Consider the following 15,757-nt stretch of genomic DNA (forward strand, 5'->3'; position numbering starts at 1 on the left):
ATCTGATAAAACAGGTCAGGCTTGATTTACAGTAATTAAGGGGTTCATTTACCAGCTACGATAAGCTCAAAGTGGTATCACTCACAGTGTTCCCCCTGCTCCTCTGAGAGGTGAAACAGAAGCTAAACTGCCTCTGTGCTTTTCCTTAGATGACCGAAATCATTTGAAGATCAAGAAGGAAGGAAGCATGCTGAGAAGCAAGATATGATACTGAAACACATAAAAAAGGTGTGTGTGTGTGTGTGTGTATGACTGAGGAAAGAGAAAGTGAAGAGGGATCGAGAGCAAATCTCTTGAAACAGCATGTGCATCTGTGTTTTAACTGTGTGTGTGTTGCATGAGCGTGTGTGTGCGTGTGCACATGTATGTGTGCACAGGAGGAAAGGGAGTGATTTTGATGAATGTGTCCTGACGGATGGTGTAACCCCCCTAAGCCTGCCTCCCTTTCTCTCCAGCCCTCCTGTCACGGCTGAATATCGAGGTCAAACCACCTTTCATATCTGTTCCACATTGCAAGGACACAACACAGAACAAGAAAACGCTTTATCGAGACAGACATTATGGCAAGTTATTGAAATTTAAAATGCTGACCTTCAATTATTCCCTCCATGTGAGGCCACCTTTACGAAATGCAGAAAGCGCTTCAGGTTTGATCAAAACTGCACCAGTGTTGTCTTGGATCTTGAGTTTAATCACAGCGCGATGAGTTGTCGCTGAGGTGTCACCTATACGTTTCAGCTCTGACACAGCCTGATCCACACATCCTCCCGTCCCCTCACATCTGTCATCTCATGGGAGAAACACTGATCAGCAACAGGATGGGGGTGGGAGGTGAACATCACCGAAGCACTGGTTAAAGGTTTCAGTTGACAGGCTTTCATCTCAATGTCATTTAACCCAATCCCCCTGGCAGCTGTGTGAATTTTGCCTCTGATGAGGTGAAAATAACAGATTTTCTTAATTTCTGGAAAATGTGCCAAGAGAGGCACTTTACAGGAGAGCAGCGGTGTCATTTAGAGTTGCAGCCCATTTACATGCCTATGTCTAGATTGCATTTGCAATGCCTGAGTTGTTGTAATAAGGTTTTATACATATTTTAAACATACAGGATTAAAGGAATTAAGTGTTACCATAAACTTTGCAAGGAGACATATTTTGAGGCATTATTTTCTGGAAGAGACACTAAGTGTTCTGATTTATACTTCAGCCCTGTAACCTCCAGTTTTTGAGGTATACGTGAGTATTTCCACTTCATGCCAACATGCTTCTACTCCACCACACATCAGAGAATAATCTTGTACTTTTTACTTCGCTACAATAGCTGGGTGATGATAGTCAGTCCTTGTTTTGCAAAGTTTATATATAAGATTTAATAATCAGATGAGGCAAATATGATGATATATATCATGGTTAAAATGAATTCCACTTCAAATCAACTATGAGATTATAATCTTATTTTCACATGAATGCTTCAGTCATAAAAATCCAACTTCATAAAACATATATGTACTATGTATGCAGTTATGAGATGCTTGTATTTTGAGTATTTCCATTTTATCCTTACTCCACTGCATTTCAGAAAAAGTGTTTTTTTACTTTTTACTTGACCGTGTGACAAGAAGGGAGTTCACACAGGAGGTTTCCTCAAAACAAACGGAATTTATTAAAACTAAGGTACACACAAATGGGCAGTGTGGAAATGAGTATCAGTCATGCAGGCAGCGTGTGCTGTGGAAGGGCTGCAAGACTGGACCAAAAGAACAGGATGTAAGGTGAGCACGTGTGAGCACATGGGCCAGGTTTTATAGCCTGGAAGGCCGGGTTCAGATCACCTGATGACCCTCCCATTTCTGCCAATCACCTGCTGAGGTCGGCCAGAATAAAGTAATATGCCGCACCTCCACCAGCTACATCTGTAAAACACTGCTTATGCATTGATGCTTCAGTATTAACATTCTACAAATATTACACACGATTTATCACTCACAGGGGGCATTTTCTGCACAACGGGCACTTTTACTTTTATACTTTCACTAAATTTAGCTTGTAATACTTTTATACTTTTTAAGTATGATTTTAAAAACACAAGTTTTACTTGTAATGGAATATTTTTACATAGTATATTGACACTTTTACAGAGCTAATACCCCACCGCTTTAGCATTGCACTCCTATGATATTGTTGGACCTGATGCAGAACCAAAGATATCTCCGCCTCTATTCCCTGCGTTCTTCTCCCTTTTCAAACCCTGGTGCCTACATCACCCACAATGCAACTCAGCTGCCAACAGTTTGGTCCGCAATTCGGGTGTGTTATGCTCGTAGCGGCTAATACAGCTTTGAGCTGCTAGCCCGCAGCAGAGATGAAAAGCAGTTACAGAGATCTAGTAAGTTCACTTTTTTCTAACTCCACACCCCCAGATTTTTCTTTTTCTTTTTCATGCATTAAGTGAAAGGCTCTTTTTTGTTTTGTTTTTTTTTTTACAACTTTTTACACAGATAGCACCTTTAAACAGGGTCTGAAGTGTAAAATTGGTGGTCCCCTTCACAAATAAAGGCTCTTCTTCTTCCACCACTGCCTGCATATGTCATGTGAACGCAGCAGGGTTAAACTGGAAACTTGGGTTCAGAGACAAAGCACAAAGTTTTTAAAATGCGAATTAAGTTATAGTCTGAGATCAGGTCACCTGACATAGTTAAGCACAGACTTTATTTTTCTTTAAGCTATAAAACTTGCATGTTTTTGCTTGGATTGTTAATTCTGCCCTGTTGTCACATCAGTTTGTCCATGACTTGTCACTCATCTCTACCTTTAAGAAAAAGCTGCAAGCCTGAGGGTGAGGAGCCTGAGCCAGCATCCGCAATAACAGTCCATTTCAAACTAATGGTTTGACTGGAACACATAGATTGAGATAAATGTATTCATTTTTATATTTTAGGACCTATTCACATAAAATAACTCATATGTGCAAAAACCTATATAAGATGGAAACAATGACTCAGCTGGCACACAGTGGGTTTTGTTCTGGCTGCCAGAAATACTGAACTGTCATATGCTGTTGGCAGTACAACAAAGGTATAGTGTTCTTACAAGTTTGATAAATAAAGTATGATAACTGAGAAGGAATAGACGCCACCATGAAGAGCAGAACTGCTTCTTCAGGGTGTGATTTGCTCCCTTTTTATTGCCTTATATACATAGGAAATGGTGACATTCTTATCAGCAGGACTCAGACCTCTCTGCCAGAGGAAATATATCAGCTGTCTGAACTTGTGGAACACGGGGCAGTCTATGGAAATGTCCTGGAGGAGCAGCAGCCTATAAGATGCCCACCACATAACCACAGCGTCCCCAGTTTGAGTCCGCTGGGGACCTCTGTTGCATGTCACCCCGCACTCTCTGTTTCTCTGCCAGCCTTTCCTGTCACTCTGCTGTCAAGCTGTCCAAAGAAGGCGGACTGAAACGAAATTTTCAAAAGAGGAAGGGTCAGAGGTGGACATGCATGAGAGTAAAGTCGCCGCTGAGTACGGCTAAAATGACAGTTAAACTAAAGGTGAAAGCCCTTCAACCCTGTAAAGTTTGTCCATTGGTGAAACACTTAAACACTTAAATCACCCTCAGAAAGATACCAGAGCACTCTGTTCCTCTCAGCATGACAGCATTTTATTAGACAAATGATGACACACTTCACTGTGTAAAGGACAGTAGTTTACATTCAGATCAGGTCATCTGTACAGTACAAAGACAGAGAGGTGAGAGGGGAGAGGTGATTTATGACATCCAGCTGTGTTGACCCAGTGGCTTCATGTGTGCGTGTGTGTTTGGGCTTTCTATAGCAACAATTCCTCTAGCTGACAACACACCGTAGCCTCATTGTGTTAGAGTTATTGATTCACTCCTTTAAATCTTTGGTCATTTAGGACAGTCTTGGTTCTTTCTTTTGTCTCGTTAGTTCAGTATGAGCTCACTGTGGTTGATGAAGCAGAAGCATTCACTCGTTTTGGCCTGAATGGGAAATGAAAGATCACTCAAAAGACTAACAGCTGTGATGGTTAAAATGACACTGCGGATTCTTGTCAAAATTCTTTGATTTGGATTTGTGCTTCAGTGTAAACAGGCTCACTTTTATGCGTTGAGAGCATTGGGGCTTTTTGTGCCTTACACATCATGTTTTGCTCCATCAAAGCATCCAGCCGTCTTAGCCTCGATCAAACTGCATGTGGTCCATGAGGTGCAGAGCAGGTGAGCAGGAGGAGTCACTGGGGTGGGTGCAGCGGGTTAACACTTTAATACTGCATTTTGGCATCATGTAACTTAAGCTCCATAGGACACATTCCTTTCATGTCTCCAAACTCTTCTCTGGATTAGCTATAAGGCGCTGAAATGACTGCATTTGAGTAGAACTGTCTTGGTTGCGCTGTCTGTAAGGCTGCCCTCAGTTTTCATACTCAGCGGAAAGACGGGCACTGGATACACATGAGGTTTTTAAGCAGCAAAAGGTTTCCATTATGAATCCTCAGGTGAGTCTCTACAAACATTTTTCCCCCCTCTGAGTGGACGGACATGAGTGAGGGACCCTCCGAGTAAACAACAGCTTCAACTACACTGAACCTTTGAACAAATGAACACAGACTTCACTTGTCATGTAAATAAACACCTACACATCACTTTTTTTCAGAACAGGACAACAACATCACATCGCATATATGACGCATAGCGGCGGCAGGGTGGCCTGGTGGCTACAGAGGCACGCGCCCTGCTGAGGTGTCCACGAGCAAGTCACCTGATCCCTCACCGGCTACGAGGGCCGCTGCTCAGTAGCTCAGTCGACCCCGATCTGTGGGCTCCCCACGGAGATGAGCTTGCGGGGTATAGGAGCTGAATGAACGATGGCGTTATCAATACATCCAATTACGCACGGGGAGACATACGGTTGGAGTCAGTGTAATCCATTGGGTGTGAACGGTGACATCCTGTCAAGGCTGATGTCTGCCTCACAGTCCTCCAAGTCACAAACCGAGTCGGTGGCGTTTTCATTGTTGTGAGAAAACTCTGAAATCCTGTCAAAAGTCTCTTCATGCTCAATACATTCAACCACGTTGGGGATCATGTTGACGTAGGCGTTCGCGATTTCCTTGTGTATGAGGGTGTCTTGATTATATGAGACCAGCTCGTTGCTGATGTTAACGGTTTCCACTGGTGTGTTGGAGCAGAAATGGCGACAGCCCAGGAGGCTGGCGAAGGCCTTCCTGAACTCGGCGTTGAAGGCGTAAATGATGGGGTTCAGGGAGGAGTTGGCCCAGCCGAACCACACGAAGACGTCGAAAGTGGTTTCGCTGACGCACGGCAGACCCGCGTCCCGGTCTGTGGCCGGTCTGTCGCAGAACGGGACCATACAGTTTAGGATGAAGAAAGGTAACCAGCAACACACAAAGACACCCATAATCACCGACAGAGTTTTGAACACTTTGGTTTCCCGTTTGATCGACGTTTTCAAGGTGTTGTGGTGTTGGCACTCTATTCTGTTGGTCCTGCAACTTTGCGCGTGTTCGGCCGCTCTCTCCAGAGAGGCTATTCTTCTAATTTGTATTTGTGCAATTCGGTATATTCTGGTGTAAGTCACAATCATAATTGCCACGGGAATGTAGAAACTTATCAAGGAGGAGGATATAGCGTACTCTCTGCTCAGGCTGGAGTCGCAGTTTTCCTCCATCTGCCGACTCGCGGAGGAGTTGTGCGTCCCAGCCACATCGTCACCGCTGGCTTTGTGCCAGTTTAGCTGGACCGGTATAAATGAAATGAGCACAGACAACGTCCAAGTGATGCTAATCATAACGAAGGCAACACGCTGGGTCATCTTCCTCTCATAGCGGAAAGGGCTCGAGATGGCCCAGTATCTATCCACGCTGATAATGCAGAGGTTGAGGATGGAGGCGGTGGAACACATAATGTCAAAAGCGACCCAGACGTTACAGAAAGTGCCAAACGGCCAATACCCCGCCACCTCTGCCACAGCTTTCCAGGGCATCACCAGGACGGCCACGAATAAATCCGAGAGAGCCAGGGAGACGATGAAAATGTTGGTGACTTTGGTCCGTAGGTGCCGAAAGCGCAGCACCGCGGAGCAAACCAGGATATTCCCGAGCAGGGTCCATAGGATTAGCAGGGACAGCAGGCAGCCCGTCACCGTGCGCACCACCATATCCTTCCTCTCGTCGTTTGTTGCCTCTGTTTCGGTGCTGTTCCACATAATCTCTCCAAGGGGTGCCGGCACAGAGTCAATCCCCTGCACCGATGACAGATACTTGGCTGGGTTCTCCATGTGCCTCTCTTCAAGTAAAACTGCAGTCCATTGCTCCATGTGCGGGGACGGGCGCAGTTATCAGCCACTCACCGTGTTGTCCCCGTTGACCCGCTCGGCTGCCAGCCTGATGTGAAGCGCAAAACAGACGGAAAGAGAGAATGGAGCGCGTTAAAACTGTGCCGAGCGGCGTGCCAGGTGCGCTGAGGGGCTGAAACGCAGCGAGCGGTGGCGAGCGCATGTTGCCGCCGTGCCGGTCCGGTCGTCTGACCTGGCTACCTCTGCGAATCTCTCCAGAACGAGGTATCCTGAGCGGGGTGTGGGTGAGGAGGGAGTCCCTACACACTAACCTAACCAGGGCTGCGCGCAGACAACATCACGCCTCTTTTGTGCGTAGTGTTACGCACGACAGTGCACTGCGCTGGAAAAGGGGTGCGAGGAAGCCCTCAACATTTTAAGGGATTTCGCGTCGTTTAGTTTTAATTGTGCATCATGACAAACTCTAAATCAGTCGAGTGGATTGTTTATGCGACGGGAGTGAAGATGTGGAGTGTTTTTGTGCCGGATCAAAGTGTGTTGGACTGTATCGACAAAAATACTAATAAACAGCGTTTGGGTGCGTATGTATTCCACGTGCTGTATACATGTTGCAGACACATCAGTTCACATATTGATTCTAATCAGTAAGAGGCATTGTCGTCGCAATGTGCGGTTTAAAGTGATAGCACTGACAGAGCTGTCCATGGTGCTGAAAAAGCCCTGCAGTAATAATGCCTTCATAGTCTATCTATCTATCTATCTATCTATCTATCTATCTATCTATCTATCTATCTATCTATCTATCTATCTATCTATCTATCTTAGAAAACTCCTACAGGATCAGAAAACTGCTCAACTGCCTTGAAGCATGAATGAGCCCGAATTTAATTCATTCTTTTACTAGCAGCACCATAATCCCCTTGCTGAAAGTAGGACTCCAGTGCATAGTAAAGCCGCCAAATCATCATCTTGATTGTATAGTTTTAATGCGTGCGCCTTAATGAAAAAGGCCAATGGGTCTTTTTAAACATGGAAAAAATCATATTTTTCCGGAGGTCAGTGAATACTACTGGTTGTTTGCCCTCTGACGACCGCCGACAGGAGGTCATGGCTCACCCACTTCACAGAGTTGTCTGAACAGGTGAGTCACATTCACACTTTCGGAGGGCATGTTAAACCAGTAGCTCCGCGCGCGCGCTGTGCGTCGTCGTGCGTCCGTGCAGCAGCCGCAGCGCCGTTTGAAACGTCACGGATATTTTTAGATGTGTCCGCGTGCCTGTCAAATCGTTCTGACATTACGTCAAAATAATCTCCCGACGCCCGATGCCAAATTCTCTGGAGTAGCCTATAAACTCACGTCAGGAGGCAACCTGTGTCCGACGCAATATTGAATTATTTGCATACAGACACTACAGATGTTGCCACTGCCAGTGAATTACAATACTAAAGGATCAAAAGTATGATGCATATACCTCTTTGTCTGACCGTGGCCACAGACGTTGATGTCTTATATAGAAAACTGTTACATTTAATATTTATATTCTGAAGACACAACCTAAAGACACAGTTGTGTTTTTGTGAGAATTTCTGTTATTTAGTTTTCTTCTGTTTTCCCTAAATTTCACTGCCTTTTATCCAGCTCTATGAAGGAGTATTGGAGTAATGATCCAAGCTGTAGATGCCTGTAGCGCAGGAGCTTTCGGACCGTCCTATTAAGCGCCTTAAAAAATACATAAATATGTGGCGCCATCCTGTGGTGGAAAGCTCCACTACAGTTGAGGCCTTTTCAGAAACAGCAAAGAGATCCTCGATGTTCAGATAAAACATAAGAGAAATGACAGGTGTTGAACATGAAAAAAGAAAAGTATTCTTTATTTCAATAGGCGAAATATATACATTCATCACTAATGTAAACGTGATTTCAAATGAGCACCATTTCATTGGAATTTCACAAAATCGTATCACAGTGTCTGAATGATGATTTTGATCAGCATGACAGTATTTACAAAAATGATATAATATTGCAGTTTGCACCTAAAAAACAAGGATTTTGTTGGCACATAGTGAGAACACATACAGTGGCTAGCACCAAGCTGAGAACTTGCTGACTGAAGCTATACATTGATTTTGATATAAAATTGTACAGTACAAGTATACAGTATATCTGTGTTTGATATCAAAAAGAAACAGTGTCACAGGCTGGGAGGGTTTTTATTGCTGATCTTTCAGGTGTGAACATACAATCTCTGGTCTGGCGTAGCAGTTGTCATCACAGCAACATGTGTTTTTCACCAATATATTTAAAATTGGTGGAATCATCCTCAAACTATTCGGATATCAAATTTCCACCTTTAACAATATGGATGCGCCTGATTTTAACAATATTAAACTAGCGCCTTTTCACGTCAACACACATGAATTAAGTGTTATCAGCGTACAGAAGGAAAAACATTTTTTCACAGGACATTTCTCACCTCACCTTGCACTTCTCAACATAATGCGGCTAGGGATCACAGGACTCCTGTACAATCAAAACAGTGCTACCTAGTAACATAATTTTGAACATAACTCAACTGGACAGAACAGAGAATCAGTGTACAGAGGACACTGATGATCCTTAAATGACTGAGAGGCAGGTCCTACTTCTGAGAACTATAGTCCAGCTCATAACAATTACTCCAACTTGTCCCTATTGCTGTAGCGCAAGTGTTACATAGAGTTCCATTAAACTAATTGATCTACTAAGAGAAGTAAATGAGAACAACATCCATATACAGTATGAACATTTCACATGCAGATAAAATATGTCAAGTGGTACACCAATGCACTTGTGGCTCTGTTAAATACAGTACTATTACCTCATTAGATATTTGAGACTAACAGGTGTTTCAGTGGCTGAGCTGGAGTATTTTGTGATATACTTTAAATTACTAATATGGAACAGTACAAAATATGCATGTCTGATACAGCATATACATTTCACATGATGCACCAGTGAGGAAAACCTATTGAAATATGATTACAGCACAAAGTACAAAGGTCCCCTTTAAAATTCTTGAAACCAAAGTTTCTTTTCATTGCCATCTTGAATAGGCCTCAAATTATACAATGTAATTCTTCAAGGAACGTAGGCTAATAGGTTCGTCTCCCTCTGTGATCCCCACACTGAGGGATCTACGTTTTGTTTGTCTCCACCACTTGCTTTCAAGTCTGCTGGAGTGTGACCCAGACTGCCTCCTGAACGGTTGACCTGCGCTGTGAGACACTCTCAGGAGCCGGTGGTGACAAGTGTTCCTGTGCATGTTATCTGGCATTGTCAGTCGTCTGCTATTCTGTCAGACCCGACGGAACACCTCGAAGAGAGAAGCAACTGAGTGCATGCGGTAGAAAAGGTTCAAAGGAATGGCGAAATTGAGAACTGTGGTCCATATGCTGAAGCCAAATGTCTCCTGTTCCAACCCGTTGTCGTATTGTGGCCGGCAGCCAAAGGCAGGAAGGATCCACAGCTGAAAGGAAGGAAGAAATTAAGTTAAACCTTGCTTCATTCCTTTTTCAGACACTTGGGGGCAGCGCAACAAGCAGCACACACAACACTGACATATTATCATCATAAAGTTGTTGTGGCTGACTGTTGGCAAGCAGTTACCTATTTACACATCCAGCAGACATGGAGCATTCGTTTTGAAACTGTTGAGCAGGTAGTGTGCATTGTTTTGTGAGGTTTTTTTTTGCTGAAAACAACTGCCATCTCTGTCTGGAATCACAACTCGACAGTGAAAGTCAACTAAAACAGTGGGCAATAAAACCCAAATCAGATTTGAATGATAATACTCTTACTCTTACTCTAGGTGTGTCTCTGGGAGCAACACCTGTCACATTACAAATCTTTATTTTATAAAGTGTTAATAAAAAAAGTCTTAATTAAAGCAGCTAAAACAACAGCATGTATTTTCAGCTTCTGATATGAAGACAGATTGAATGAAAAGACACTCTACATAAATGATCGGTGGAAATTTGAGTAAAGGAGTAAATCTGTAAAACCTGGCCTGGTTCTAATTTTAAGTAGGAATTCAATTGATAAAAAAAATATGTTCCAGATAGTTGCCATTAGTATAGCTATTCTTTAGACTTTTTACACAACAAAACTTTCTTCAATCTAATAAAATACGACAAAATATAATTAGAAGATTAGATTACATTATAATAGATTAGATAATCCTTTAGTCATTTAGTCGTATCTACATTCAGTTATCAGTTTAACAGGTACAAATGCTTACCGAAATGTTGCACATTAGCAGGAAGACAGCGATGTTCTTCAGGATTTGCCTCTTTATATTTGAGGGCTCCACTACTTTGTTTCCCACGGGCAGCGGCACCTCAGAGGGTTTCCTTGGACATTTGTACACCTGTCTGCTGTCCTCCTGCTCATTCTCCATGGTAACACAGGGCCTGTCGGGGGTCTCATAGGCTCTGTTGATGATGCCGTTGTACGGTGGGGCCAGAGAGGAAGTCACTGAGAAGATTTCTGGAGCAGCTGGTAACTCAGGGTCCTCCCTCTCCCCATCCTCTTGCTGGCGGTATAGGGACTCTATGATGAAGAGGTTCTGGATGTACTTCTCCAGCACAATAAGCAGAGAGTAGACAAGGTTGGTCCAGCGGTAAGGAGGACTGCTGTCGGTGCCCAACACAGCCACTACGCTGCACCAGGACATGAGCCAGGAGCCGATAGAGGACCCAAACAGCAGCTCTGTGTCCAGCTGTCTGGACGGGTTCTTGGAGGTGTCCAGCGGCATGTGGTCCGCTCGGTATATGAGCAGACCTGAAGCACCGGCACTGCACATGAACACCAGCATGACGATGCCGTAGATGTAGAACATGGAAATGGCTGACTGGCGCGTTCGGAGGGATTCCTCCACATGGGTGATGTAGACCACCAGGATCCCGATAGTGCTGGCCAGTGCAAGTAGACCCAGAATAGGGCCTAAGGTCAGGCCCTGGGTTTTGGTGGCCAGCCTTTTCTGGTTTGATGAAAGGTCAATGGTCCTTCCAATATTCTTCCACATGACGAAGAGCATAGCAGAGACGAAGATGTGGTACTCGATGTTGAATGGATAGAGATAGTAAAGGCTGCTGGAGAACATGGAGCAAGTGCTGGTGGTGCAGTTACAGTGAGGCTCTGAGTGCACTGCAAAAACAAATAAAGCCAGATGGAGACCCATGAGAAATATATCTGTGTTTATGCTGCCCTACATTAACACTGTTTGTCTAACATAGTTTCAACATCAGCATTAACAAAACCACATGCTTCTATCAGGACAGTCAGAGGCAACAAAACACCTGTTTGAAATATACCACAGGTAAACAGGTTCAATGGTAACAGATGATAGCATCATGATTGTGTATGAAATTTGTTGTCAATAAACCCAGCTGGCCTTTTTTTAGCTTTTTAAAGCTCATACATTAGAATTATTTTCATGGCAGCAGCCAATAAAAAGTTTGAATCATGTTTTGTTTATTAATAAAGATATAGGCTATCTTTTGCAGCAAAAAAAAAAAATCCATTACAACTTTCTATCATACCACTTGATGGTCAGTATTCATTGGCCATATTCTACTGATCTGAATCTGAAATTTCGCTCATTAGCTGAATGCCTGAGCATCTTAGAGGTTGATTACAATGCACGTTTTATGCTCCTTGTCAAGCCCACCACAACAAGCTGTGGTAATGCTGTTGCCCCCATGAAACCATCTCAACAAAACCCTGCCGTGTGCCCCTCCCTCACCCTCTCCTACCCCTCACCCACTAAAGGCCACCACTATGGTACTGCGCCCTTTAATTAAAAAGGGAACGGCAGTCAGGGTGCAGCCAGCCTCACAGTCAGCCGGATATGAGGAGGAGCAGCCGAACCCCCCAACCCTAGGCTTAGCTGTATCAGTTACTGTAATTGCAGCACCCTTGGGAGTAAGCAGCCTGGGGACAAAGCCGTCTGAGGTCAAGCTGGGGGTTGCCAAGGAGGGCTGGTGGTGGCTGAAGTGTGGGGAAAAGGCTGGGGAGGGGGCCCCAGCACTAGCAACAGTGTGTGTCTCCTGAAACCTAATAGAGAGACGTTCGACACAAACAAGACCCACTGGGCTGCAGAGCTAACCTCGCTTCCCCTTTCACAAACCCCCCTCTCCGTCCTTTTTCTTTCATCCATTGAAGTGAGCTCTCAAGTGGACTATTGTACTTTTCTTCTAGGTACAAGTCAGCAATCGACCCCTTGGCCCTTACCTATAGTGAGGTTTCCGTAGCCCAGGGCAGAGAGTCGTCTCTTATGGTTGTTCAAGAAGTGCTCTGCCTCTGACATCACACCGTTACACCACAGGAGGAGGTTGGTAAAGACTGCGTGGATTACTCCAAACCTGAGGAGACAAACAGTTGACAACAAGGTCAGCGAACAGTCATCCCAGAGCATGCAGCAGTGTCATGATACAGGTTGTCTTACATGCATCTAGATTTTATATCATGCATATTCTTTAATCTTTGGTGAGATGTGTCATGACTGTGACATTGAAACATGTTCTATTGATTGATGGGTGCAAAAAAAAATGATATAACAACAATTAAAGTCTCGCTAAATCATAATATCACGTATTTCCCATACCTCTCAAATGTTTCAAAGCTCTTGATGACATCTTTGATGTGAAACCAGAGAAAATGCACCTGAACAAAACACCAAGAACAAGACACAAAACCTTCATATTAAAACCTGCTGAAAACGTTATGAGAAGGAACTTAATAAAGTTCTTTTAAAAACGGCAAAATCTACTTGAGAATTAGTCCCTTTACCAGAAGGATTTCTCTTGCCATATGCAGTCACACTCAAATAACATGGACAATGATAGGATTATATTGTTGCAGCAACTCTGTACTTGCCTCAGCAACAAAGAGCACATTATTCAAAGACCTACCTGGTTAAAAAGACACAGTGTCTAACGCTACTGAAAGATTATCACTTTATTGAAATTAAAGTGGGGTTGTAAACTTACCTGCGCTATGGTGTGAGTTGCATGGATGACAGGATATACTCCGAGCACAGCCGACACACACGACTGATAGCCAACATAATACCCAATGCGGAAAGCGTCCATAATCAGTGAAAGGAGTGCGAGGAGAGTCAAACCACCTACCGAGAGAAGAAGAAATGCAGATCAAGTTATTACAGCCGATGATGAAGGATTATGCGTCAATGTTTGCTTTGGCAATATGGAAAAAAATGGTTTTCTTTATTGTCAAACACAAACCCTTAGTTCTAGTCAATGTTGTGGTTTTGGATGATCACGTGCCTGAAGAAATAGCCTACACCTCTGTAACCTCCAAACACACGGAAAAGAATAACATCAATTTGCTATTTTGCGCATTCGTGCGTAATCTTACAAACTCACCTCTTATCCAGCATGTGGTGGCGTGGACATCCTTCTCGGTCCGCGTGCTCTTCTGCCTGTCCCGCACCAGGATGTACCACATCATCCAGATCAGCTGGAGGATCATGAGGCAGGTCACAAAGGACAACAGGTGCTCTTCCTTGACAGACGGGCCGTGGTGCGCAATAGCCAGCATCAACGCCGCCCCGATCAGCAGCAGGTTGGTCCCGTACTGGCCGCTGAGGAACTCTGCGTTCTTCCTCGGATAGTCCCCCGACAAACTGCGTTTTAGTTTGGAGAAAATCTTCTTGTCCTGCTCGGAGCTGGACGACGAGGAGGAACTGTGACAGTACTTGTTCAGACACATAATATCCAGGCCACTGTGCTCCACCATGGTGGCAAACGTGTGGAAAAATCGCAGGTCCGAGAGAAGAGTCAAGTCAAAGCCGCGCGCTATAAGTGCATTTGAGGGAGGCCAGGTGCGTAACCTGTTGCTACAAGGTGGGGATTCAGCCCAACAGGTACTGTGCCAAACATGCTCATTCAATCTTCAAGGTCCGGCTCAGTGGTCACGCATAGTTTTCATGTCCAGCCTCGCTGAGGATGGACTTGATAGATGCCATTGTCATCTTGTAACCCTGAAACTGAAATATCAGGTCGTGTAACTGAAAATGGGAGATTGCGTTTCAGTCTTTGGTGATCCCAGACCCCCGTCCTCCTGAAACTCCCATACGTTTCAGAGAAATCACAGGGCTTGCTGTGCCAACCATTCACCGCCTAAAGAAGCAAAAACACTAAGCACGGAATGATCCACAATAACAGAAAAAAACGAGCTTCGCCCAAATCCACCTCTTCAGAGCAGCTGCCAGGCAGTCTTTCCAAGTCAGCTGAAATCCTCTCAGGGTGGCTATCAGGTGTTAAGCATGCAGGCCTGGATGAGATGAAAAGAAAGATGGCATTTCACAAACCTGCGATTTTTACAGGCTGGGGGCGACTGACCTGTCCTGACAGCGCTCCAGATCCAAGTGCCACCTCCTCAGAGCCCGATGCCCAACTTGCGCTCGAGCTGCGGAGGGTTAAAAACTCTGCTTTCAAGGTGAAAAAGACTAATAATCAGATTCCATCCCCCAAATTCACAAAGGCTTTCTGTGAGTGGACGTCAGGAAGGAGAGCACTGAGGCCATCAGCACCGAGAGTTCTTATAGATGTGACCATGTAACCTCTGGTTCAACATAAATAGCTTGGGCGGACGCGCTCGATTAGCATAACAAAAGAGGGGCCGCTGGCCCAGACTGAGAGGTGACAGGGGTGATGTGATTCAGGAGGGGACCAGAATGTCATTCAGGAACTTTGAATCATCGATTTGTGATTTGTTAAATATGGCATCTTTTTTAGAAAAAGCGCCTGATTAAAAAGTGAAACACAGTGAGTGAAATGGATATATGCGGCGGCGGTGGCTTCACAATAGCTCCTATTCTGCTTCAGGAGCCTCGTCAGTCCCTCAGGACGCCTGAGTCAGCCTGGTCGAGCAACTCAAAAAACACAGAAAAACACGCAGTGCGGGGAGGTGGTTGGCGGATGGTTGAGATCCTCGCACGGATTCTTGGTGGTTAGCAGGCCTGATTTATTAATAGCCTCTCACTTTATGAAATACCATTTTTATTCATATTATTTGCTGTTTGCTCAGCCTCACCTTCCTGACACCCTGTGAGAGGGTTAGAGGAGATAACCTGCGTGAAGTCTGTACTATAAACACACAAGACACAGAGCGCGAGGAAAGTGTGTGTTATTGCGCACGCGAGCGTGGCGCCGCGAGCGCACAGTCAGCAGCTGCTTCACTTCTGCCGGTTGAACGTGCGCCAGAAATGCGCTTTGGAGTTGTTAACAGCGGATTGAGGTGGACAAATTATTTCTTTCAACTTTTTTTCAACCTCGGGGATCTCTCTGTCTCCGAATAGACGGAACGAGCGGCCCATTAGCCTGTCGCGAGGGGCGCGAGATGATCAAGTTATG

General features: G+C 44.6%; 2 protein-coding genes across 3 annotated transcripts; both read right to left on the bottom strand.

Annotated features, from left to right (window-relative positions):
* Positions 1 to 4,939: 4,939 nt before the first annotated feature.
* On the bottom strand, positions 4,940 to 7,045 carry drd5a (dopamine receptor D5a). 2 transcript variants are annotated; one of them, XM_041955304.1, is made up of 2 exons: positions 7,028 to 7,045; positions 4,940 to 6,211 (listed from the first exon to the last, which is right to left on the bottom strand). In XM_041955304.1, the coding sequence occupies exons 1-2, from the start codon at positions 7,043 to 7,045 to the stop codon at positions 4,940 to 4,942; spliced, it is 1,290 nt and encodes a 429-aa protein (XP_041811238.1). The 2 variants fall into 2 exon arrangements, with proteins under 2 accessions (XP_041811238.1, XP_041811228.1); XM_041955294.1 differs by lacking the exon at positions 7,028 to 7,045 and having other exon boundaries at positions 4,940 to 6,322.
* A 2,630-nt stretch (positions 7,046 to 9,675) lies between these two features.
* Positions 9,676 to 14,138, bottom strand: otop1 (otopetrin 1). The gene is made up of 6 exons (XM_041955260.1): positions 13,766 to 14,138; positions 13,370 to 13,506; positions 12,985 to 13,043; positions 12,612 to 12,742; positions 10,618 to 11,525; positions 9,676 to 9,846 (listed from the first exon to the last, which is right to left on the bottom strand). Exons 1-6 carry the CDS (start codon positions 14,136 to 14,138, stop codon positions 9,676 to 9,678), a joined length of 1,779 nt encoding a protein of 592 aa, XP_041811194.1.
* Positions 14,139 to 15,757: the final 1,619 nt, after the last annotated feature.

Source organism: Chelmon rostratus, chromosome 2, assembly GCF_017976325.1.
Source record: "Chelmon rostratus isolate fCheRos1 chromosome 2, fCheRos1.pri, whole genome shotgun sequence".
NCBI classification, from domain to species: domain Eukaryota; kingdom Metazoa; phylum Chordata; class Actinopteri; order Chaetodontiformes; family Chaetodontidae; genus Chelmon; species Chelmon rostratus.

Bases quoted from the DNA above. Each gene is read 5' to 3' on its own strand.
- drd5a (XM_041955294.1), bottom strand. From the start codon at position 6,322: ATGGAGAACCCAGCCAAGTATCTGTCATCGGTGCAGGGGATTGACTCT.
- otop1 (XM_041955260.1), bottom strand. From the start codon at position 14,138: ATGGTGGAGCACAGTGGCCTGGATATTATGTGTCTGAACAAGTACTGT. The intron at 13,507-13,765 runs GTGAGTTTGTAA...TTCTCTCGGTAG, and splicing joins CACCACATGCTGGATAAGAG to GTGGTTTGACTCTCCTCGCA. The intron at 13,044-13,369 runs GTAAGTTTACAA...TGTTTTGTTCAG, and splicing joins CAACTCACACCATAGCGCAG to GTGCATTTTCTCTGGTTTCA.